The sequence below is a fragment of the Peromyscus eremicus genome, chromosome 19 (genome assembly GCF_949786415.1).
Source record: "Peromyscus eremicus chromosome 19, PerEre_H2_v1, whole genome shotgun sequence".
Lineage (NCBI taxonomy): Eukaryota > Metazoa > Chordata > Mammalia > Rodentia > Cricetidae > Peromyscus > Peromyscus eremicus.
The window spans coordinates 21,118,368-21,142,234 of record NC_081435.1 but is presented as its reverse complement, the minus strand read 5'-3'; the positions used below and the strand labels follow the sequence as shown (position 1 = coordinate 21,142,234).

The window sequence follows — 23,867 nt, the reverse complement described above, 5'->3', positions numbered from 1 at the left end:
CTCCACTACAAAGTGGGGAACTTCAGTGGAAGGAGCTATCCGATCCTAATCCCCACCAACAGCCCTTCTTGAGTCTCAGGTTTCCTACTACTAGCTCAGGCAGACAGTCTTCTGAGTGTGTGCTACAGTCTTTGTGAATGAGTCTCACAAGTGGTACTCCATCGCTCCCAGTCATTCTATTTGTTCTAGATCTACCCTCAAAGTAGAGAGGACCAATTTCCATGCACTGAAAGGATTTCATAAAACAAGGTGCTTTTATTAGTCAGCTTTCCATCACTATAATGAAATACTCAACGTAGGCTACTTATGAAATATGAAGAAGGCAGTTTTGGCTCATGGTTCTGGAGGTTCAACTTCAGAGTTAGGAGGCTCCATTAGTTTGGACTTCTGGTGAGGGCAGCACACCATGGCAGGGGTGAGTGTCATCAATGCAAGTGGTCATATTTCAAGTCAGGAAGCAAGGTGAGACTAGATGAATGGGATGAGGTCATATACTCCCACTCAAGGGTACACTGACCTTCATGACCTAAAGTGACTGCCCCATCTCTTAACAGTCTACAGAACCTCTAGGTTCTACCACCGTGTGTGGCACAAATCCTAATTCGTCTTAAAAATAAAAACCCCAAAAAATAAAAAATAAAAAAAAGTAAAAACCCACAGCCAGATATCGGGGTAAATGCTGAAAGATCAGAGAAGCAGAGCAGCCAGCCACTAGAAAGACTCCCCCCCCCCTCAGGTATAAGCACCCATGTCTATGAAGGTGGGGCTGCCCACCTGTAACCTCAGTCTTTGGAGGTGGAGTCAGGGACCCCAGGGACAGCTGTCTAACTACACTATCTGAGTCAGTGCACTCTGGGTTCAGGGAGAGACCCTGCCTCAATACATAAAGCAGAGATGACCAAGGAAAAATCCAGCATCAACTTCTGGTCTCTACATGCATGTGGGCACGTGTATGTACCCCTCATCACACACACACACGTAGCACACATACACAAAAGGAAGAAAGAAAGGAAGAAAGAAAAAGATAAATTAAATAAGTAAATGTGATGGATGGTGTCTTGGGGTTTCTATTGCTGTAAAGAGATACCATGACCACAGCAACTCTTATAAAGAAAAACATTTAGTTGGGATGGCTTATGGTGCAGAGGTTCAGGCTTTATTACCATGGTGGGACAAGGTGGTGTGCAGGCAGATATGCTGCTGCAAAAGGAGCTGAGAGTCCCACATCTTGATCCGCAGGCAGCAGAAGGAGTCTGTGCTTGAGCACGGGAGACCTCAAAGCCCACCCCCACACAAACACACTTCCTCCATGAAAGCCATACCTCCTAATGGTGCCACTCCCTAGGAGCCTATAGGGACCAGTTACTTCAAACTACCACAGATGGCTCCTGAGAAACAACTCCCAGGGTAGACTTCTGTCTTCCACATGCATGCACACACAACATACACATGCACACATAGGAATACTCCCTCTCCTCCTACCTCAAAACTTGGGCTTCTGGATGACAGGGCACTGCCCTACTCTCTGAATGGAGCCCAGAGCCAAGGGTCAAGTGTTCCTTGAAAGGGGTGTAGGATGAAGAGGACGAGAAACACTTTCTTGCACACAGGCTGGGAATGTGGCTCACACATCCCGCTATTCAGAGCTATTTCTGGAGCCAAGCTCCAGTCAAGACACTTGGGGATGGGAAGGGCCGACAAACGCACAGGGCACCTGTTCTTTAGGGGCTCCACACTGACAGGCCATGGGACTGATGTTCTGTTTTTTTCCTCCTACAGGCTACAGGGAGCTGCTGACCTGGGATGTCGGTGTTCCGGCTGGTAAGGACAGCACTTACTGTGGAAGTTTCCCAAGGCTCGGTCGAATCACCTTCAGGAAAAAAAGAGAGTCAAAGAGACACCAGAAGGCAAATTCTAGAGAGAGGGGATGGTAACTGAGATCTAGGAAGGAATCCAATATTGAAAGAAGGCAAGTGTGGCTAACATTTGTGTCTCGGCAAAGTGGCCACTTGTGCACAGAAATTCCTCACTTAGATTCAGGGACTTAAAAGGGGGTTACTGGGGTGGGGGGACAGTTCAGTCAGCAAAATGTTTGCCTTGCAAACATGAGTACCTCAGCTTGATACCCAAGAGCCTACTTAAAAAACAAAAAGAAGAAAGCGAATGAGAGAGAGAGAGAGAAAGAGAGAGGGGGGGTAGGTATGTTCAGTATTTGCTTGTAATCCTAGCTCTGAGACTCAGTTGTCAGCCAGCCTAGCTGAGTCCGTCAGTGCCAGTCTGTGAGAGATCTTAGCTCAAAAAACACGGTGGGCAGCCCTGAGGAACAACGGTTGAGATCGTCCTCTGGCCTCCACACACACATGCACGCACACATACATTCACATACCACCACCTCTGCACACGCACTTTACACACTTGGGGCCGGAATGGGGAGTTCCCATTTGTTGTCTTACACAGCACTTGCAGAGAGCTTGCTCAGGGATAACAGCGTAGGAATGAGTCTGGGTCTGGGTGACCTTTATTCCGTTCACTCAGTAAATCTCCATGCATCATTCGCTAGGTAATGACTCCATGTGTAGGAAGTGGAGTGAGATCTTGTTAATTGTTTGAATCAAGAAACACTGAGAAGATGCCAAAGCCTGAGAGTGATTCAAAAGAAAAAAAAATAGGGGTGTGCTCTTGTTCTCAGGCACTGTGAGGTACAGATCAAGTAAACTGTGTGTAGCTGAGCCCCTCACAGGACATAGGAAGATCGCAGCTGTTCGGCTCAGAGGACCGGGTTCTGCCATACTACCTTAATAAAAGAAAGCTTAATTCAAACCACATACTTAGGACAATGTAATTCATTAATATGATCAGTGTACACACTGTTAAACTATATGGCTTTGCAAGTTGCCAGGTAAGCCTTCTAGAAAACACAAGCCACTCTTTATGTGGAACACAGAGTGGTACCGTAACTGTGCTTCTGGTTTTGGATGAGTGTAAGTTGCTGACTTACATTGAGAAGCAGCAGACACAGAGCAAACATCGTCAGATTGATGGCTACAGCATCCAGAAGAGTGCAGCTGAAGAAGCCCTGGCAAAGCTGACTCTGGAGTTAAAAGAACTTAGAGAGGGATGGCATTGTCCTGTTCCTTCCCCATAGTCTGTCCATGGACCTGGAGCTGGAGGGTAAAATAAAAGCCAGAGCACCCAGGACTCAATGGGGTAGAAACAAGCAGACAGAAAACATGGAGCAAAGATGTCTTGTGAAGGGACAGACTAGTCTACCTTAGAGAGAAACAGGCTTGGAGGTACCAGGCAGATGGAGCAGGCATGAAGGGTGAGCATCTCCTGGATCTCCAACCTCCCCAAGCAGGCTGACTTGTCTTTGTACCCAGCTTTTGTAGCTGCCCCCCCCCCAGCACCCTGAAACCTCTTCTTTAGATTCTGGCTGGGCCTGTACCTCCCCAAGTTTTCCCTGAGCTGCTCTGCACATTCACAGGAGCTTTCCAAGCCTGGATATCTCAAAGTGTCACGTTCCTTAGGTGCTGGCTAGTGTTGAAGTCATGTGGGCTGGGGGAAACTTTAAAATCCCCTCCAGAAACTGGTAAATACTGGTGTAAAATAATGTATCATAATTTAAACAAACATCATCAACAACAACAAAAAAACCACCATGAAGGTGTGGTATTTCCTCTTTGGTCTGATGTGAAAATACATGGATTTTATCACTCCGCAATGCAGCCTGTGTTGGATCTCCTTTGGGACTCCCATTTCCTTGATCCCAGCAGGCATCAGGAAGGTGAAAAATCAAAAAGTAAACAATTGGGAGAAGAGGATCAGGATATGTGACTGAGTGCCTGAGGCACAGGAAATTCTAGGAGTGTAGTGATCCCCGGAGGGTCCATTGGTACCAAGAAGGTTTATGGTTGCCACCATTTTGGTTCATTCCATGTAGTACATTAGCCAAGATGGCATGGTGGTCAGCATCTTAATGATATCACTAACCAAGATGGTGGCCAAGTCATGTGGCTGTCTCTGTCTTGATGAGGTCACAGCCGAGATGGTGACAAAGAGACATGTTTGCTTTTTGCTTGTGGTGAGCTCAGCTCCATGATAAAAGCACAAGTCTCTGTGGACTTCACCACACATATCACAGATTAAATGCAGACAGTTACCCCTTTTCTTAAATAAAGGCACCGATTAGATTAGCATGGATATTGACAGCACATGTGGTCTAGACATACAGGACTTCACTATAAAATATAACTGCAAACTCCAAGTGGTATTATCTAGATCACATTTTGACCTCCCCTGAGATCCTAGGCACAAGCTGTTGTTGGGAAAAGAAACTCAGAAGAAGCAGAAGGAATGGGGAGGTGTGCCCCAAATCCCAGGCATGGCACTGTTGCTCTGGAAGCACGTGGAGAAACTTGGAAGGAGAAAGTGGTTTTTCTTTTTTGTTTGGTGTGTGTGTATGTGTGTGTGTGTGTGTGTGTGTGTGTGTGTGTGTGTGTGTGATTTTGTCCCACCCGAGTATGGTGTGGGCTGAGATCAGGTGGATCTGTGACTACTGAATGAGGGAGGGGAGCTCTGGAGTGGCCACAGGGGTTGAGAGTTGGTTACCTTCTGTCTGAGGGAGTCTGTTTCCTTAGGCTTCTTACCTAATTGCTTCCCATCCTGGCTTTAAACTGTTAGAACCTCGACCTCATGCAACAGAAGTTTCTCCAACTCCATAACCAATCAAATTCTCACCCTCTACTAATGGAGGTTTTTTTTTTTCCATATTCTAAATTTGAATGCTTTGTCTGTCTCTGACAAAGTTGTCCTATGTTAAGTCATTTTTCAGCAAAGAAAAAAAAAAAAAAAAAAAAAGTCAGCAAGGACACCCGTGAAACTCTGGGTCAATACTCTGTATTTGCTTTGTGTCCACACACATCTCATTCACTCCTATTGAACTTCCAGGATGTCCCAACCAACCATGAAGTACTTTGCTGTGTGTGTGTGTGTGTGTGTGTGTGTGTGTGTGTGTATGTGTGTGTGTGTTTCATACCTATCTTGGTCTTATACAGAAGAGTTACCTGGTTGCCATGGCATTTTCTCAGCCCTCCCTACATTGCTGAGAATCTTTCTGTCCTGGTATCTTTATTGACCCAAAAGAGTGTTGTTTACCCTAGATCCTGGGCATGGAGGATACTCCAATGTCAATGGGGTATACTTCCCTCAAACAAGGGAATTCAGACACTCTCTGGTATGAATTTGAAGTCCCAGAGAGCCCCTAAACTGTTGAGAAAGAATAATAATTCACAAAGGAACATACTTTCATAACTTAGCAAGGCAATTTCTCTTTTTGCAAAAAGGATGTGCCAGAACCCAACCCAGCCTAGTGAACATACTCAGTCTATGTTTATCCCTAACCTAAGTGGTGACCGCAGCTCATCCCATTGGTGGGAATTCAACTTCACAGTCTGACTCAGTTGGCTAACCGGTGCAGAGGGAAAGGGAGCAGTTCAGGAAATAAGAGCCCTGTCTGGCTGATAGAAAAACACCAAACAAGTCGGGTGGTGGTGGCACATGCCTTTAATCTCAGCACTGGGGAGGCAGAGGCAGGTGAGTCTCTGTGAGTTCGAGGCCAGCATGGTCTACAGAGTTTGAGGGCAGCAAGGGCTACACAGAGAAACACTATCTCAAAAAAAGAAAGAAAGAAAAGAAAAGAAAAACAACAATGAAAAACCTAAAAACCCACAAACATTTCTCACAGAGGCTGATTCCATTTCCTACCTGTTGTGACTAGAGCAACAGTGAACATAAATATGCAATATCTCTATGGCAGGATATAAAGTCCTTTGGGTGTGCCCAGAGTATGTGAGGGGACACAGTAAAGAAACTGCTGATGTGATATTAAGATTTTGACTGTAGATATGAGAGAGAGAACAGCCAGAGGCATCTGGAGGAGTCCAGAGCAGATCTCTCGGTTCAGAAGTAGACTAAACATGGCCAGCAGTCTGGACACGGCCAGGGCTATCTGTGAGAAAGAGGAGAATAGCGAGAGAGAGAGAGAGAGAGAGAGAGAGAGAGAGAGAGAGAGAGAGAGAGAGAGAGAGAGAGAGAGAGAGAGAGAGAGAGAGAAAGACTAGAGAGACGAGTGAGAATTCAGCAGCAGCGGGGAACCTTTGTAAAGAGAACCAACAGGTATCTGGAAGGAGGGAAGCTTGGAGAGGTGAGCAGGGCTAGGATGCTAGCGTGGACTTTGAAATGTGTAACAGGAGCTTGTGATAGATACTAAGGGAGCCTGGAGGTCCTTCTGCTTTGATGTGCAAGTACAGGTATATGTCCAGGGAGCCATGCTCCTTCTGCCAGACTTAAGTAAAATGACTCCGTTTGGGAGATGGGAACTGGTTTCACAAGTTCCTGAGGAACGCTGGCTTTTATCTAACCCAGAAATTTTTCTAAAGTCCAGATTGAGCTCATTCTGGATATCTGGCCTGCCTTTGGGAGTTTGCAGAATTGGTGTTTCCTTTGGCCTTGACACCAGGAGTGGTGTAACTATGGTCCAGTGGCTACTGTCTGCTCGTCTATAGATTCTTGAACAAGCTGCTATTGGCTGCTTGACTACTCATTCATTTCTGAGAGAGGGTTGTCCAAGTAGCCAACCAATCATGTCTCTCCTTGCAGTCTACCCGCTCTGGCTGTTTGTTCTTTCCATCCCCATTGGCTGACACCTCATCACTTGGTACAGACTGGGAATACTCTACTTCTCTTCCATCCCTGGTTAACGTGGGCTTCTCTGCAGGGTCTTTATTATCTGTCTTTGACCTTTATTCTCCTTCCTTTGGATTGATCACGCTGTTTCTGCTGGCTGCCCGGGTGCAGTCGCTCACACTGACTCTCAGCCTTGCAGTGTGCTGTTCACATTGTCTGATGCAGCAGGCAGCAATAGCTTCCCCTTACTTGATAAAGCTGTATATGCAAGGACTTGGGAGACAGAGAGTTCAGTTGGTAAAGTGCTTGCCTTGCAGGAAATGGATCCCGGGGCTCTCTTGCCAGCCAAGCAAGCCTACCTGGTGAGTTTCAGTCAAGGAAGAAACAAAAACAAACAAACATCCCCAAGGTAGATGACACCTGAGGAATGACATCTGAGGTTGTCCTCTTGCTTCCCCATGCTCATGCATGGATGTACCTGTGTGTGCATGCACACATGCACGAACATGTGCACACCCAGTTATATAGACAGGAAGTTTAGAGGATCGGCCCTTTGTTTTCCTGCAGACTGCTTAAGCGTTTAGTGACTCCCTTTGACTTCCTCTCTACCTCCCTAAAGAACTTATGGTTCTGCTTGATAGTTGGGCTTTAAGTGTTCTCTGTTATTGACTTCCTTAAGCACAGGAAAGGCCTCAGCTCCCTTCCCAGGGCCAGCCCCACCACCTGCGTGCTTACGTTGTCTATCCATCTTCCACCAAGGGTTAAATCCTAGTTTCCAGCAGACACCCAGGCTGGCCTCAAACTTTCTATGTAGCCAAAGATGACTTCAAACCTCTTATTTTCCCCCCTGTGTGTATATGTGTATGTGGTGTACTTGCCTGTGTAAAGCATGTTCATATGTATGTGCATATGTGCAAGTATGGGTGTGCATATGTAGACGCACATGGAGGCCCAAGGTTGATGTTGGATGTTTTTCTCAACTACTCTCCACCTTGAAATGAAAACTAATTCATTCAGCTAGTCTAGCTAGCCAGCTTGCTCTGGGGAACTCATGTCTCTGTCTGCTGAGCACTGGGATTACAGCAGGCTGCCATGGTCTCCTGGTTTTTTATGTAGGCGCTAAGGATCAGAACTATAGTCCTCATATAGTCCTTGAATAACAAGCTCTTTAGCCTTTGAGCCATTGCCCCTGACCTCAACCCATTCTTATCAAAGTTTTCTGAGAAATTATCACCAGACAGTTTTATTGTGTGAACATAATGGAGTGTACCTGAACAAATGAAGGTAGCTACTATAACTGGGTGGCCTAATGGGACCACCATTGTGCATGTGGCCATTGTTGATCTAATTGTTCTTACGTTACCAAAGATCAAATGTGAGATTTCCTTTGCTGTATTTTTTAATTGTCTTTTGTCTGTGTGATGGTCAATATTGATGGTCAACTTGACAGGATGTATGCCCTGTTTGCTTTTCTGTTGCTGAGATAAACACCATGACCAAAAGCATGCTGGGGAAGAAAGGGTTCTGTGACTTACAGGTTACAGTTCATCATCAAGAGAAAACATGAAAGAGAGCTCAAGGCAGGAACCTAAGGCAGACACTGAACCGGAGGCCATGGGAAAATGCTACTTACTGACTTGCTCCCCACACCTGCTTAGCTTGCTTTCTTATACAATCCAACCTAGGACTACCTGCCACAGTGGGCTGAGCCCTCCCACACCAATCATTAACCAAGAAAATACCCCAGGGATGTGCCCACGGGCCAATCTGATGGAAGCAATTCCTCAAGTGAGGTTCTCTTTTCCCAGGTGACCAGTTTACATCAAGTGGACAAAAATAACTGGTATAAGTTAGAATCTAGAGACAGGCCTGTGTTTTTGAGAAAGTTTCTAAACTGGGTTAACTGAATGTTGGTGGCACCTTTCCTTGGGCTAGAGTCCAAGAATAAACAAAAAAGGGAAGACGAGCTGAACATCAGTATCCATCTTCTCTGCTCCCAGACTACACTCTTTCCTCTTCTTGTTTACTACCTTGTTTTGACCTAGTATGCCCTGTAGTAGCTTTCTGGGAAAGGATGCGCATTCTGAACAACTCCTGTGTTCTAACATAATATAGGCATGTGAGGTCACTGGAACACAACTTTCCCTGAAGATCGGGAAGCCAGTTACTGCTTCTTCTGACTTCTGGCCTTGCTGCACTTATGATCTTCACATTGTCCCCAAGAACTTCGAAACATCACTGTGATGTGTCACGGTTGAGTCTGTTTCCACTTTTGTGCTGTTTACTGAAGTTCTTTTTGAGATGAGTTGTCAGCTTTAGAAAGCTTATGGGAAGAACAGTGACTCTTCAAAAATGTTTGCACTGATCAAACAAATTTTATATACACACCTATATTTGTTCTTTTCCTGAAATATCTTGTACTAAAATGTATAACATTGAATTTATTAGTGTAACCATTTTATCATACATAGCAGTGTTAAATATCTTCACACTGTTGTGTAACAGATCTCTAGAAAAACCGAGACTAATCCCATTGAACATTAATTACTTCTCTTCCAGCCCTTGAAGACCATCTTTCTAGTTTCTGTTTCTATTCTTTTGACTTGGTTGCACATTTCTTGAACAGAGTCATTTGGTATTTTTATGATTGGCTTTTAAAAAAAAGATTTACTTATTTTGTGTGTGAGTGCCTGCCTGTATGTACGTGCATCACATGTGTGCCTGGTGCCTAAGGAGAGAAGAAGGCATTAGATTCCCTGGAACCGGAGGTACAGATAGTAGTGAATTTCCATGTGGGTTCTGGGAACCAAACCCTGGACCTCTGCAAGAGCAGCCAGTGCTCTAACTGCTGAGCCATCTCTCTGTCCCATTATTTTGTTTCCTGCATTCCTTCCTGAGCTCTGGCAGCTCATGTCTTCTTCTCGGTTGTCTCCTCACTCCTGAGCTCTTTTGTCTCTGGCCTGCACTTCAGTACACTTTATCAATTACTTTGAAACGCTGGCCCACGACGTCCAGAACTCCAGCAGCGTTCTCCTTTGCCTGTTTGTCAGGGCCTGGGCCCGATGAACACTCTGGCTCTTTCTGGACTCTACGGACGGTAGGGGACGGGCTGAGGTGCCAGCCTCCTCCTGTCTGCTATGCAGCTCAGCCATCCCCCAGTAACACGGGGGTGGTTCTGTCTATGCAGCTCAGCCCATCTCCCAGTATCATGGGGATGGTTCGTCTCCTTTGTCAATCTCCCAGTTGCTTATGGTGACTCCTGAGAGGATGCAAGTGGGCAAGATGACTTCACTCTTGCTGCTGTTTTCAAGATCATTTACTTTTGCTTTTACTTTCAAAATTTGTGAGCATGTATATATCTGTGTGTTGAGGGGATACACATATGTGCTTGAGCGCTTGCGTAAGTGTGGATGTATGGGCCAGAGCATTATCTTGAGCATCATTCCTCAAGTGTCATACATCTCTTTTGCTTTGCTTTGATTTTTATGTCTGTTTGGGTGTGTGTATGTGCGAGTGTTCATTCACATGTGCTCTGTGCATGTGGAGGTCAAAGAACAACTTTGGTTTTCTTCTTTGACTTGTGAGTCCTGGGGATGGAACTTAGGTCATCAGGCTTGACGGAAAGCACCTTTACCTTGGTTTTGGAGACAGGGTCTCTTACTGGCCTGAGTCTCACCCATTCAACTAGGTTGGCTGACCAGTGAACCCTATAGATCCTCCTGTTTCCACTTCCCTAGCACTCAGATCACCAGCATACACCAGCATGCCCAGCTTCTTTAAAAAGATGGGGACCAGGGATTGAACTCATCTCCCCAGCACTTCATTTTCAAGTTTGAGACAGTCTATCCTTAACTACCTTACCTCACTGCCTTCCATGATTATGCTTGGATGTTATTTGTTTCCTTTGATTTTTTTCCCCTCTTAGTAAGAGGTGCTTTGGGCAAGGCTGAGCCCAGGCCCTGCTGTGTTCATTGGTCTAGACAGGACAGGCACAGGCAAGCTTGATTAGCAGTGAGGAGCCCTATGAGAACAGATGAGGGAGAGGACAGAGAGACAGAACTCTTGCCACCTGGGAGCTTGGGATTGTAGGTGACAGCCCCAAGACATGTAAGTCTCTAGTGGGAAAGGGAAGAGGAACAAGACTCAGACCACTGACCCTTCTCTGCTCTCTAGGGCGACCATGTGTGGCTGGACCCTCCCTCCACCAGCAAGACCGGTGTGGCCATCGGGGGCATTGTCAAAGAAACAAAGCTGGGAAAGGTCTTGATTGAGGATGATGAGGGCAAGGTTGGTATTGGGTTCCTCTCCAAACCCCTCCCCATGGGGCTCAGGCACTTGCTTGCTAATACCATCAAGGAAATCCATTTATCCCTGGGGCAATATAGACCACAATGGAGTCCCGCACTGGTGGAAGGACATATTTGTCTTGAAAATGTTTTGAGGGTAACAGTTGAGAGCTATTAAGGGAGTAGGAAGGAGTGAGCAGATGGGCTGAAGCAGGGAGGATGGAGGTCTAAAGACTGTTGTGCGGACAGAAGGAGGCAAGAGTGACATCTTGGTGAGCAAGGTGTGCAGAGGAGGAGGAAGGGACCAAAGTGCCCAGGTTAGAAGTGGACAGCTCAGAGTGGCCAAGCTAGAAGCTCATCTGAGTAACACAGGGACAGCCAAGGACAGTGAGCAGGCAAGCATCAGCTGGTCACTTCACTCCTCCTTGGGCCAACCTCCCTGTCCCCAGGGGCTATCAGGAGAGACGCATGCAGACAATGGCCTACAAAGGAAGGTTCTGACTGCCTAGGAACTCCAAAGACTGGAAGCCAATAAAATAATAACAGTGTTCCATCTGCTCGAGTAGTGCTGTGGAGGGTTAAAGCTACGATTACTTGCACCGTTCTGCTCCAAGAACTCTCAAGGCTTCCAGCTGCACCCTGATGCTAAGGCAAACTCCCAGCTGCTGGATCCTACATCCCTATCTGGAGCTCAGCCCTAGCCCCAGCCCCACACGGACCCCAGGCCCTAGACAGGTGCTGACCAAAGCCATAGATGGGTCTGGCTTTGTCATAGGTATCCCTTGACTCAAACCCAGATCAAGCCCGGCCAGAGACCCGAGACTATGGAAGAGAGCGGGGGGCGGGGCTAGAGGGCTGGCCTTTGTGGAGAGTTTGTGCCTGTCCTTACAGGAACACTGGATCTATGCAGAAGACCTCAGCGCCCTCAGCCCCATGCATCCCAACTCAGCCCAAGGAGTGGATGACATGATCCGCCTAGGGGACCTGAACGAGGCAGGTGTGGTACACAACCTCCTGGTCCGGTACCAGCAGCACAAGATCTACGTGAGTTCACTGGTGCGGTGTCTTCGGGGAAGATGGGGGGGGGGGCGGTCTGGAGCTTGGCACAGCTCCCCTTATCCTTACTCAGTGAGGTGGGCTAGGTGCTTGAGTGTCCCCAGCCTCTGCTACAATCCAAAGAAACAGGAGGAAGGCTAGAGAGGTAGCTCAGTCCATGCTCACCTAGAATACATGAAGCCCTGGGTTTGATTCCCAACACACAAACTGGGCATAGTCACGTACACCTGTAATCTCTGCACTAGGGAGGTGGTGGCAGGAGGGTTAGAAGTTCAAGGTCATCTTCAGCTACTTGAGTTTGAGACTCATGTAGACTGGGCTCCATGAGACTATTAAAAAAAGAGAAAAAAAGCAAAGCTGGGAACATCATACCCTGGGGGATGAGAGGACAGCACAGTGCCAGGCATACAGTAGATGCCTAATAAGTGCTGCCCCTCCCATAAATGCCCGCCAAGTCTGCTCTTCCCTCTCTGTGCTGAGCAGCCCTGACTGGCCAGGCTGGGTGGATACTGGAGGATGGTGGGGTGGGCACAGCCTCCAGTCCCCCTCAGACATGTTGCAGAAACAGTGTCATCAACAGAAGACCCTTACCCACTTGAAATAGTCTTGTGACAGTCCAGATCCAGGGTCCCTTCCCCAGATTGAGGGGAGCTTATGGACAGATGAAGGTCCTCTTTCAAACCTGGCAGTGGGTGGTGGCTGGACTCGTCTCTCATCCCAGTTCTCCAGAAGTCTGAAATGGAGTTTCAGACCTGGTGTCAATATCTCTTGGGGTGCTCAGGGCTCTGTCCAAGTGGATAAGATTTGGAGAGTTACTGCCTGGGACTCCTGCGTGGTCTGGGCAGGCAGGCAGTCCGGCTAGTCTGGGAGTAAACTGGGGAACACAAGCAAAGGGAGTGAATGTATGTTTGGAGCTCCTCCTCTCCTGCATTCCTGCAGGAGTCCTTCCCAGGGTCCTCAGAAGAATAATCCAGTGGTCTATTGTGGGGACTCTCTGATCTCACCTCCACAGGAGCAGCTGTGCTGAGTGGGGCCAGGGTATTCAAGAGCAGGCTATATCCTAGCCTGAAAGTACATAGAACATGTGATTGGGGTCGGTGGGGACAGCAGATGTCACCCAGCCTCCACAGAGACCTCTAAAAGAGGCAGGTAAAAAAAAAAGTCATTTGTACATTCAGCCCATTTTTATTTGAGCCTTTTCTAAAACGAAACGGGGTGCTACACATCTAATTACTGGGAACAAGCCCCCCCAGAATCTCACCGTCCTAGTGGAACCCCCATCTTCCCAGAGGAAGGAGCTGAGCCGCTGAGGGCAGCCCTAGAGGTGCTGCAGCCAAGGTTGGGGTCCAGCCCGCGGCTCCCTTCCGGGATCGGCGGGTGCTAACCACCTGCTCCCTTCCGCAGACCTACACAGGCTCCATCCTGGTGGCCGTGAACCCGTTCCAGATGCTGCCCCTGTACACCCCGGAGCAGGTACAGATCTACTACAGCCGCCACATGGGCGAGCTGCCGCCACACGTCTTCGCCATCGCCAACGGCTGCTACTTCAACATGAGGAAGAACAAGAGGGACCAGTGTTGCGTTATCAGGTGAGGCTCAGACCCCACTCCTGGGGCGGAGGGTCAGCGACTGCCTCCAGGCCCCAGAGGATCCCCGAAAGAAAGGAACACCCCTCTCCCTGAGGCTCTCACAGGGCCTCTTCTTTCTTTCTTTCTTTCTTTCTTTCTTTCTTTCTTTCTTTCTTTCTTTCTTTCTTTCTTTCTTTCCTTCCTTCTTCTTCTTCTTCTTCTTCTTCTTCTTCTTCTTCTTCTTCTTCTTCTTCTTCTTCTTCTTCTTCTTCTTCTGCTTCCTGGCTTTTCGAGACAGGGTTTCTCTGTAGCTTTGCGCCTGTCCTGGATCTCACTCTGTAGACCAGGTTGGTCTCGAACTCACAGAGATCCGCCTGGCTCTGCCTCCGAGTGCTGGGATTAAAGGTGTGTGCCACCACCCCTGGCGACAGGGCCTCTTCTTAACCACTGCTCTTAGCAGAGGTGTTTGCCCAGAACTGCTCCTGTTTGCCCTGTTCCCAATGACATGTCCCTCACACCTCAAGAACATGTCCTCCACAGCCCAAGGACATATTCCTCCCCATCCTAAGGACAGGTTTCCCACACCCTGAGGATATGTTCCTTGAAGACATATCCTCCTGACTCTGAGGTCTCTGAGGGCTGGAGGGACATGGGCCCCTCAAATCTCAAGCCTGGTTCTGCTTCCCTGCCTGTCCCAGCCTGGCCTCCCTGTGCACAGACCTTACTCCTCCTACTGAAGGAAGGGACTGTGAACAGAAAAAGAGAAGGAGTAAGAATTTGGTTCTGGAGTCCCTAACTTGGTATTGTAATCATCACTCGCTTCTTCATGAGTTTGTTTATTCAGTTCACTGGAGATCTTGTTACACTCCAGGCTAGACGTGTAGCTTATCTGTTAGCATGTTTGCTTAGCATGCTGAAGCACTGGCTTCTGTCCACACCACCGCAGGAACCTGGCATCTGCACATCTGTAATCCCAGCACTCAGAAGGCAGGGGCGGAAAGATCAGAAATCCAAGTTCATTCTTGAATACACAGCACAATTTAGGCCAGCCTGGGTTACATTTTCATGTAACCCAGTTTTAAAAATAAACATAAGTAATAAATACAAATAAATAATAAGTTCCTAGCATAGGAAACAGCAGCAGGTAAAGAGACGCCATCTTCTTGGAGGGCTCGTGTCACAGAACAGTAGAGTGGCAGGCAGCAGTAGCATGTTTGGATGCAAATGCTCAGATCACAGAACAGTAGAGTGGCAGGCAGCAGCAGCACGTTTGGATGCAAATGTTCAGAGCATTAAAGGGAAGCAGGGGAGGCTGCCTCTCTGAGCAGGGACACCAGAATGGCCACCCAGCCTAGACGCCGCTTCATGCCTTCAGTCTTTCAAACCTCTACCTGGAGAGGTTGACGTTCTTTCCCAATGATGTTACAGGCCCAGGCATACCTGCTGAAGTTCCTTAGGCTCTTGGGTCCCAGGCCATGTGGTTAGAAATAGAAATAGATACTGTTTTAAAGAAAGGAAATATACTCCCGAGAGCGGGGGTGGGCTAATACGCTGGGGAAAAGCATCTACTCTAAAAGTGTCTGGGCCACCAGCCACAGAACCTGTTGTAGGTGTTTACATAGCACCCGCCCCCCTCACTGTGGTATCATCAGCTTTTCTCATATGTGCTCCGCTGTGTGCAGCCCATGTAGGAAGGACTTCTAGGCTTTCTCTGTCGACTGGCTCCTCTCATATGTTAAGCTTGGGGTGGCTTCCTCCAGCCCCTATTTTCTGCTATAGGCCCACAGGTAGAAACTTCAAATCCAGGGCTCCAGAGAAGACAGGGAGGTGTTCTGGCTTGATGCAAGAGGCCTCCCAAACAGAGCCAGGCCAAAGGGCAGGCTCCCTGGTGCCTGGCTCCCCGTGGTGATCTTCTGTGGCATCTTGAGTGAGCCTGGGTTCTCCTTGTGCCCTGGCAACTTAGCTGTTTCTTGGCTGCTGTAAGAGAAAACCAGACTTGGTACTTTACAGACAGGAAAGTGGGTGGCTCTGGAGGGTAAGGACCAGCCCATCTTTTACCTAATCACTTTTCTTTTCATATTTGTTTTCCAGAGACAGGGTCTTTTTTTTTTTTTTTTCTCGAGACAGGGTTTCTCTGTGTAGCTTTGCGCCTTTCCTGGAACTTGCTTTGTAGACCAGGCTGGCCTCAAACTCACAGAGATCCGCCTGCCTCTGCCTCCCGAGTGCTGGGATTAAAGGCGTGCGCCGCCGCCGCCCGGCTGAGAGGCAGGGTCTTATGTAGGCTGACCTCAGGTTTGCCGTGTAGCTGAGAAGGGCTTTGAATTTCTGATCCTCTTACCCCCTCCCCTGCTCCTTAAGTGCTGGGATTGTGCGCACGCAGCACCAGGTTTTGTTTAAGCAATGCTGGATATTGAAGTCAGAGCTGGCTCTCCAGGACAGTGAGCCAGTCCCTCCAGTCCTGCCACAGTAGCCAGCGCCAGCTGCCCAAGACATCTAACAAAGCACCAAAGGGAGGAAGCACTCCCATTCCATCATGGCGGGGAGGGCACCAAGGCAAGGGTGTGAGGTGGCTGCTCACATCCTCAGTCAGGAAGCAGGGAGGGAGGAAGCTGGTGCTCAGCTTGATTGCTCCTTTTTATTCAGCCCAGGACCCCAGTCCATGGGAAGCTGCCAACCATGTTGAGGGTGGGTTTTCCCACTTCAAGTCGCCAATCTAGATAAGCTCTCCCAGACATACCCAGAGGCTTGTCTCCATGGTAACTCCAAAGCCTGTCAAGTTGGCAACCAATACTAACCATCACACAGAGTTCCTTATATAAAAACGCAGATTCTGATTGGGTCTGGCTGATGGGACCCGGGATTCTGGACTTCTGTCCGGGTGACAAATGCCACTGCCTGGGAGCCACACTTTCATCAGAAAGACACCGAGTCACTTTACTTGTTCTGCCGTGGAACAACCCAGGTCATAATGTGCCAACAGTCTTTCAGCCTATTAGGAAAGGAAAGACAATGTACTAACTTCTACCCAGGGTGTTCAACTTGTTGACACTGTCTTCTCCAACTGTATTGAGTGATGCTATAGTTATCCTGGAACATATGTGGCCCACAAGCCACAGGTTGGACATGCCTGCATCATAGACAGTCTGAGATGCCCCAGGGGACTTCAGGGCAAATGCAATGTGGGATTTCTTCTTGGGAAAGTGTGTGCCTGTCAGCATGGCTCAGATGTGGGCCTGAAGGCCCGGGGGGGGGGGGGGGGAGGGGCGGGGCGGGGGGGGGCGGGTTTAGGGAGGTCAGTGTTAGAGAGTAAAGAGGCACTACACGGTGGTAAGTCTCTGTCTGAGGCCTCATCTTCCTGCACTCTCTGGCAGTGGCGAGTCTGGAGCCGGAAAGACTGAGTCGACCAAACTCATCCTTCAGTTCCTGGCCACAGTCAGCGGTCAGCACTCGTGGATTGAGCAGCAGGTCCTGGAGGCCAACCCCATCCTAGAAGGTAAGCCATGATCCTGAGGACTTGGACAGGAATGGCCCTTGCCACATGTGATAGCCATTACTCAAGTCGTGATCTTCAAAGAGATGGGTGAACAGTGGTGTGGAAGCATAAAGGGAACAGGTGATTACTATAAGTGTCCATGATGAGTGTTTGCCACCAGATATACAGAGCATTTCAGCCAGATGTGGTAGCATACCTGTAATCCCTGCTCTAGGGAAGCCAAGGCATGGATACCTCGAATTTAAGGCCTGGACTACATAACAAAACCCTACCTCAGTAAAAATTGAAGAGAGAGGCTGTAGAGATGGCTTAGCTGGGAAAATGCTTGCCATATAAGCATAAGAACCTAAATTCAATCCGCAGTATCCACATCAAAACCAGACACGGTGGCACTGGTAATCCTGGCAGAGGAGAAGCAGAGACATGTAGATCCCTGGGGCTCAAATGACAGCCAGCCCAGCCTAACTGGTGAGCCTCAGATCCCAGATCCCAGTGAGAGACCCTCTCTCAAAAACTCAGGGTATCCTGAGGTTGATCTCTGGCATCTTGCATACACACACACACACACACACACACACACACACACACACACACACACCAAAAAGGAAAACAATTAGTATTCCTTTTCAAATGAGGTCCCAAGTTCAAGCCAGTGTCTGTGTGTTTCTGGGTCCCTAAGAAGTTGCTTCGGGTTACATTCCATTAAGGCTGCGATGCAGAACCCTAGACAAGACACAGAGGAGAAAGCAGGAATAGACAGAGCAAGGATTCAGGCTCAGATGCTGATTGGATAGTTTAGCAAGGATGAGAGGAATCAGGATTGGGCAAGGAGGAGGTCAAGCTGGACACCTTGTGTCAGAGTTAATGCCTACAGCCACCATCTCGCTGGTTACCGCGAGAGGCCCTGCAGTCATATTTTGGAGAGAGCTCACAAGAGCAACCTAATGACAGAGTCTGGACCAAACTTCCCCTTGGAAGAGTTGCATTAGGTGCCAGTGCCCCACCCTTGGGTGTCGTCCCTGGTAGAGGTGGCCCAGACACCTGTTATGTTGGCCCCAGGTCTAGTAGCTGCTGGGCACAGTTTATCTCTTTCTCTTCCCCATCTCTGTGTTTTTACTTTTTTAATCTTACGGAGGGGTGAACATGTGTGTGCAGATGTGCATGTGTGTATCTAAGCATAAGAAGGTCAGAAGTCAACCTCAGGTGCATTCCACCTTTCGTTTGAGACACTGACTTGGAACTTCACCAAGTAGGCTCAGCTGACTGACCAGTCACCTCCAGAGACTGCCTCCCATTTCACCCCTTTCATTTGTGAGCTTGTAGGCATGTGCCATCATGCCCAGTTTTCACATGAGTTCTGGGGACCCAAACTCAGGCCCTTATGCTCACAACGCATGCATGTATGTCCATTTGCATGCATGTGTGTACATGCAGATGCCACAATGCACTTGTGGAAGTCAAAGAGCAACTTACGGTGTCATGCTTTTTCTGTTCTCTAAGTGAGTCCCTTGGATCAAACTCAGGCTTGGATGCAAGCACCTCCACCTGCTGAGCCATCTTGCCAGCCAACAAGGAGTTTAGAGTTAGAAGGACTGTGACTTTGAGGCCAGGCTGTCTTTAAAAACAAATTTAGTGTAGTTGTGTGGGGTGTGTGTGTGTGTGTGTGTGTGTGTGTGTGTGTGTGTGGTGTTGCTAAACATGTATGTGGATGCCCAAGGAGGCCAGAAAAGGGTGTCAAATACCTGGTAGCTGGAGTTATAGGCATTTGTGAGCCACCAAATGTGGGTGCTGGAAGCCAAGCTCCAGTTCTTTGCCTGAGCGGGAGCAAGCAAGTGCCCTGAACTGCCGAACCATCCCTACAGTCCCCACCTCCATTTCTGATGCAGGATCTCTCACTGAACCTGGAGCTCACTGATTGGCTATACTGCCTGGCCAGCAGGCCCCAGGGGTCCTCCTGTTTCTGCTTACCCATCACAGGCACACGTGTGAGAGCCCTCCCTGTAGTCCTGCTTTATTGTTACTGTCGTTATTGAAGGTTTGGCACAACTGATTTCATTTTGCTTCTGACAGTTTTCACAGTGCTGTGTGTCACACGAGAAGCCTGCAGTAACGGCAGCTAACAGAAGTGTGGGAGCCCACAAACAGCTCTACCCAAGTTTCTTTGGGTCTCTGCTGCAACTCACATACCTCCTTCTACAGCCAATTTCTCCAGGGTGGAGTCAGCCTATGCCACTCCCATAGGAGCTCATGATTTCCATCCCACCTCTACCTTTTCACCTGCTCTCTCTCTCTCTCTCTCTCTCTCTCTCTCTCTCTCTCTCCCCCCCCCCCTTTTTGAGAATTTCTTCATGAGTACTGTATTTACATTTCCACCCTTACCCCTCCCTCCTCCAACTCCTCCTGTATCCTCCAACTTTATTCATGACCTCTTTAAATGAATATTTTTAAAGATTGATTGATTGATTGATTGATTGATTGATTGATTATACAGTGTTCTGTCTGCATATATGCCTACATGCCAGAAGAGGGCACCAGATCCTACTGTAGATGGCTGTGGATGCTGGGAATTGAACTCTGGGAGTTGAACTCAAGACCTCTGGAAGAGCCGCCAGTGCTTTTAACCTCCAGCCCTCTTTAAATGAATTTTAACAAACTTCCCCTTGGAAGAGTTGCATTAGGTGCCAGTGCCCCACCCTCAGGTGTCGTCCCTGGTAGAGGCAGCCCAGACACCTGTTATGTTGACCCCAGGTCTGGTAGCTGCGGGGCACAGTTTATCTCTTTCTGTTTAAATTCATGACCTCTTCTTTTATAATTATTTTTTATATTTTATTTACTTATGTTTATTTTATGTGTATGAGTGATTTGTCTGCATGTATGCCTATGCATCACACTCATGCAGTGCCTGCAGAGACCAGAAGAGGATGTCAGATCCCCTGGAGCTGGAGTGCAGATGGTTGTGGGCTACCATGTAGGTGTTGGAAGTCAAACCCTGTGGAAGAAGAATCAGTGCTCTTAACTGCTGATTCATCTTTCCAGCCTCATCTTCTTTAATGTGGTGTGTGTGTGTGTGTGTGTGTGTGTGTGTGTGTGGTGTGTGTGTGTGTTGTGTGTGGTGTGTGTGTGTGTGTGTGTGTGAGTCTATTTAGTGATGCTCATATGCATATGTATTTCAGGCTGCCCACTTAGGCAGCATATCTGCTCTATTGGCCCTCGGAAGCCTCCCTGCCTCCTACATGTGGCCCCTGCAGGAGGCAGTTCTCAAATTCTGAGCCTCGCATTCACAGCTGTAAGCCACCTTGCCCATCCGCTGTTTTGGCCAGCCTTCTTTCCTCTTCTCTTGGGTCTACACTTAGGCCAGATTCCTACTCTTCAGGAGCCCCTGTCTTCTGACCAGCTAGCTTTCCTGTACTGCCCTTGGCCTCCAAGCCCACCTGGAAAACCTTCCCGGCCTTCAGTTGCAGGCTCTCCACTGCCAGATTTTAGATACAGGCTTTTCAAGCCATGTTCACCTGACACAGCCTCTTTCTCACACTGCTGGAAAGAAATCTCAACTCCCCTACCGAAAGTCTGACTTCTAACTTCCTAACCGACTTCCCAGGTGCCTGGAGTCCAGCATGACAGACAGGTACCGTTCTCACTTCCCCAAGGGAGTTTACGGTTCAGGACCATGGACTCCAGGGTGTCTACTGGAATAATGGGTAAACCTTAACTGGACAGGTTCCTCTTCTCTTATCCCCCTCCTTCCCCAAAGCAGGCTACTCCTCAACTATGTGGCAGGAAACCTCCCCCTTCCTCTGAGACCTACAAGAAGGGACCCCCACTCTGCCATGTGGACCTGAACTCTCCTCAAGGCTTCAGACATGCTGTCTCTCTGCAGTATTAGGGTTGTGCTGTCTGTCTGTCTGTTCAAAGCATTGGTGACTCAAATAATGAACTTCTGCCCCCAAAGGACAACCACCTCACTGTTGATCCTTGAACCCTAGACTCCAGACCTTTCATCCACCTCCCCGGAGAACCTATCCAGATGACTCCTAAATGGAAACTTTCTCCTTTCTGCTCCTTTGGTGAGCACCTCCTTTTCACCCTCAGCCTTTGGCAATGCCAAGACCGTCCGGAATGACAACTCCAGCCGCTTCGGGAAGTACATTGACATCCACTTCAACTCCAGCGGGGTGATCGAGGGCGCCAGCATTGAGCACTTCCTTCTGGAGAAGTCGAGAGTCTGCCGGCAGGTGAGACTCCACCACTGCCTGGGGCTTCCTCCCTGTCATGCTCCTCGGCCTCTGTCACCTCCCAGGTCCCATGTGCTTCTCAATATTGCTGCAAAGGGACAACTGAATTTTCTCAGCTTTAAATTTCTTGTCCAGACAACTTGTCCATATGCATAAGTGGTGTATGCATATATACACGTTTGTGTGTGTGCAGATAAGCATGTGTGCACATTTGTGTGGTGGCCAGGTGATTGATGTTGGACATCTTCCTCTGTCACTCTCCACCTTATTTTTGGATGCAGGTCACTCACTGATTCAACAAGACTAGCTGGTCAGCACACCCCAGGGATCGTTTGTCTTCCCAGCACTAACTAGCATTACAGGTGTACACCACCATATTCAGCTTTTCACATGAGTAGGGGGGGATTTGAACTTATGTCCTTGCTTGGCAAGTACTTTACTGACTGAGCCATCTCCCTAACGCCAAAGTATCTACCTTTCTTTCTTAATTACTATGTAGGTGCAGGTACGACTTTGAACTTCTAATCCCATTTTCATCCATGTTCTTTTCTTCATTCTTTGGTGCTGACCATGCCTCACTTCCCCTGGAATTAACTCTGAGGCCTGGCTGGGACAAATCTGAGACAAGGTGATTTGAAAGTTGTGGCAGAGGGACCCGGATAACAGAATAGAAGGCCATGTGACCAGGACTGGGGGTAGAGACAAGAGGCTCCAGGGGGTTTGCTGGCCAGCCAGCCTGGCCTACTTTCTTGGTTCTAGGCCAGTGAGAGACCCTGTCTCAAAAAACAAGATAGACTCCCAAGTATGTATATCCAAGAGTGTCCTATGGCCACCACATTCATGTTTGTAGACGCAGACCTGCACACACAAGAACACACTCCTACACAAACAAAACTATATAGAGATACATTATATAGGTAAGTTATAGAAATGAATTTAAGGTCTAGAAGAAACACAAACCCTGAAGGGTTTCTAAGGAGGGGAAGTGGAGATTTGAGGAGGAGGAGGAGAAGCAAGGTAGAAAGAACACTGATGACAGTCTGAATTTTCACAGTATTTACAAACCCCACATCCAGTCCGGCAGTGGTGGCGCACGCCTTTAATCCCAGCACTTGGAAGACAGAGGCAGGCGGATCTCTGTGAGTTCAAGACCAGCCTGGTCTACAGAGTGAGTTCCAGACAGTCTGAGCAGAGCTGCTATATAGAGAAACCCTGTATCAAAAACAAACAAACAAACCCCACATCTACACAAGCCCATGGCCATTGACTTTCCAGAGGGTCACTGAGTGACTACAAATCCCACAAAACAGTGAGTTGCAGAGCCCTGTATGGCTTTCTGGGCTAGGAAGTGATGTCAGGCTAACCTCTTGGCTCCTTAGGTGGTACCCAGACTCTTCTGCTTCTTGGAACACAGGGTGCAGGCTGGTCCTTGTGTAAATGCCAGAGCCACATGTGGCTGAAACAGGGGAGGTCCTGGGGGACTTGCTCACGCGTCTCTTTCGATGCCCTTCCTCCTAGGCTGCAGAGGAACGGAACTACCACATTTTCTACTGCATGCTGATGGGGATGAGCCCGGAAGAGAAGAAAATGCTGGGTCTGGGCATGGCCTCTGACTACCATTACCTGACCATGGTGAGCCCCCAACTCCTCTTCCCAACTTGCTCCTCAGAAGCAGAGGGAGGGCGGTCTAGCACATGCTCAAACCCCAATCTTGACTGCTGAGGTGCTTCTCCTCTAGCTGGGCTTGAGGTGAGTGCCGGGTCCCCTTTCCTTCCTGTCTGGAATCAATCGTGTGACCACCTTAGTGGCCTGCCTCCTCTTTCTTTCTGCTCCGTGTACTCCTGGAACTCCAAGCTAGAGCTCTGGTCCTTTCCGTATACCCCATCTTCTTCTGAAGCCCCCCAGGCCTACAAGAGGCTCCCAGAACAATAGATGGTTATCCACCGACTCTTGGTCCCTTCCCTGTAGGTTCCCCTAGACTACAAGCTCTCAGAACATGAGCTGTGCCCTCCCTGGCCCCTGCTTTCCAGGACAGTGAGATTCTCAGCCATGGTGACATGGTCTACTTCTGGGATCACTTTCCTCTCCTACCCTTTGACTTTGAAGTAGTGGTCACTTCTTCAAAGTCCTCGTCAGTCCTCACCTAGAACATGGCAGTAGTTGTCTTTTGGGGTGTCCCTGTGACCAGCTTTGATCCCTGATCTACCATCTACTTGCGGCTAAGGAGATCTCACAGTGCGATCCTCTCTGATAACAATTAGTTACTACAAGTTCAAACCTCTGGCATAGCTCCATTCTTCTCCAGGATCTGACCCTCCTTGCAGCAGCCCTTGGATCCCACCTCCCAACTCTGTCCCACCAGCCCCTGCCCTGTGAGAGGCCCAGCTCAGACACCTTCTGCAGGGAACCTCTCTGTACCTCCCAGCAGGGCTAGGCTTGGCCTCTTTGTTTTGTTTTTCGAGACAGTTTCTCAGTGTGACAGTCTTGATTGTCCTGGAACTCACTTTGAAGACCAGGATGGCCTTGAACTTACTGAGATCTGTCTGCC

At 48.5% G+C, this 23,867-nt stretch overlaps 1 protein-coding gene across 1 annotated transcript in view; it reads left to right on the top strand.

Moving 5' to 3' along the window:
* The first annotated feature begins 1,803 nt into the window (after positions 1-1,803).
* Myo7b (myosin VIIB) overlaps positions 1,804-23,867 on the top strand; it is a 73,607-nt gene continuing 51,543 nt past the window's right edge. The window contains 7 exon segments of the mRNA XM_059246066.1: positions 1,804-1,821; positions 10,858-10,971; positions 11,862-12,014; positions 13,431-13,615; positions 16,966-17,087; positions 21,177-21,319; positions 22,838-22,951. Of these exon segments, the coding sequence (XP_059102049.1) occupies positions 1,804-1,821; positions 10,858-10,971; positions 11,862-12,014; positions 13,431-13,615; positions 16,966-17,087; positions 21,177-21,319; positions 22,838-22,951 (849 nt within the window).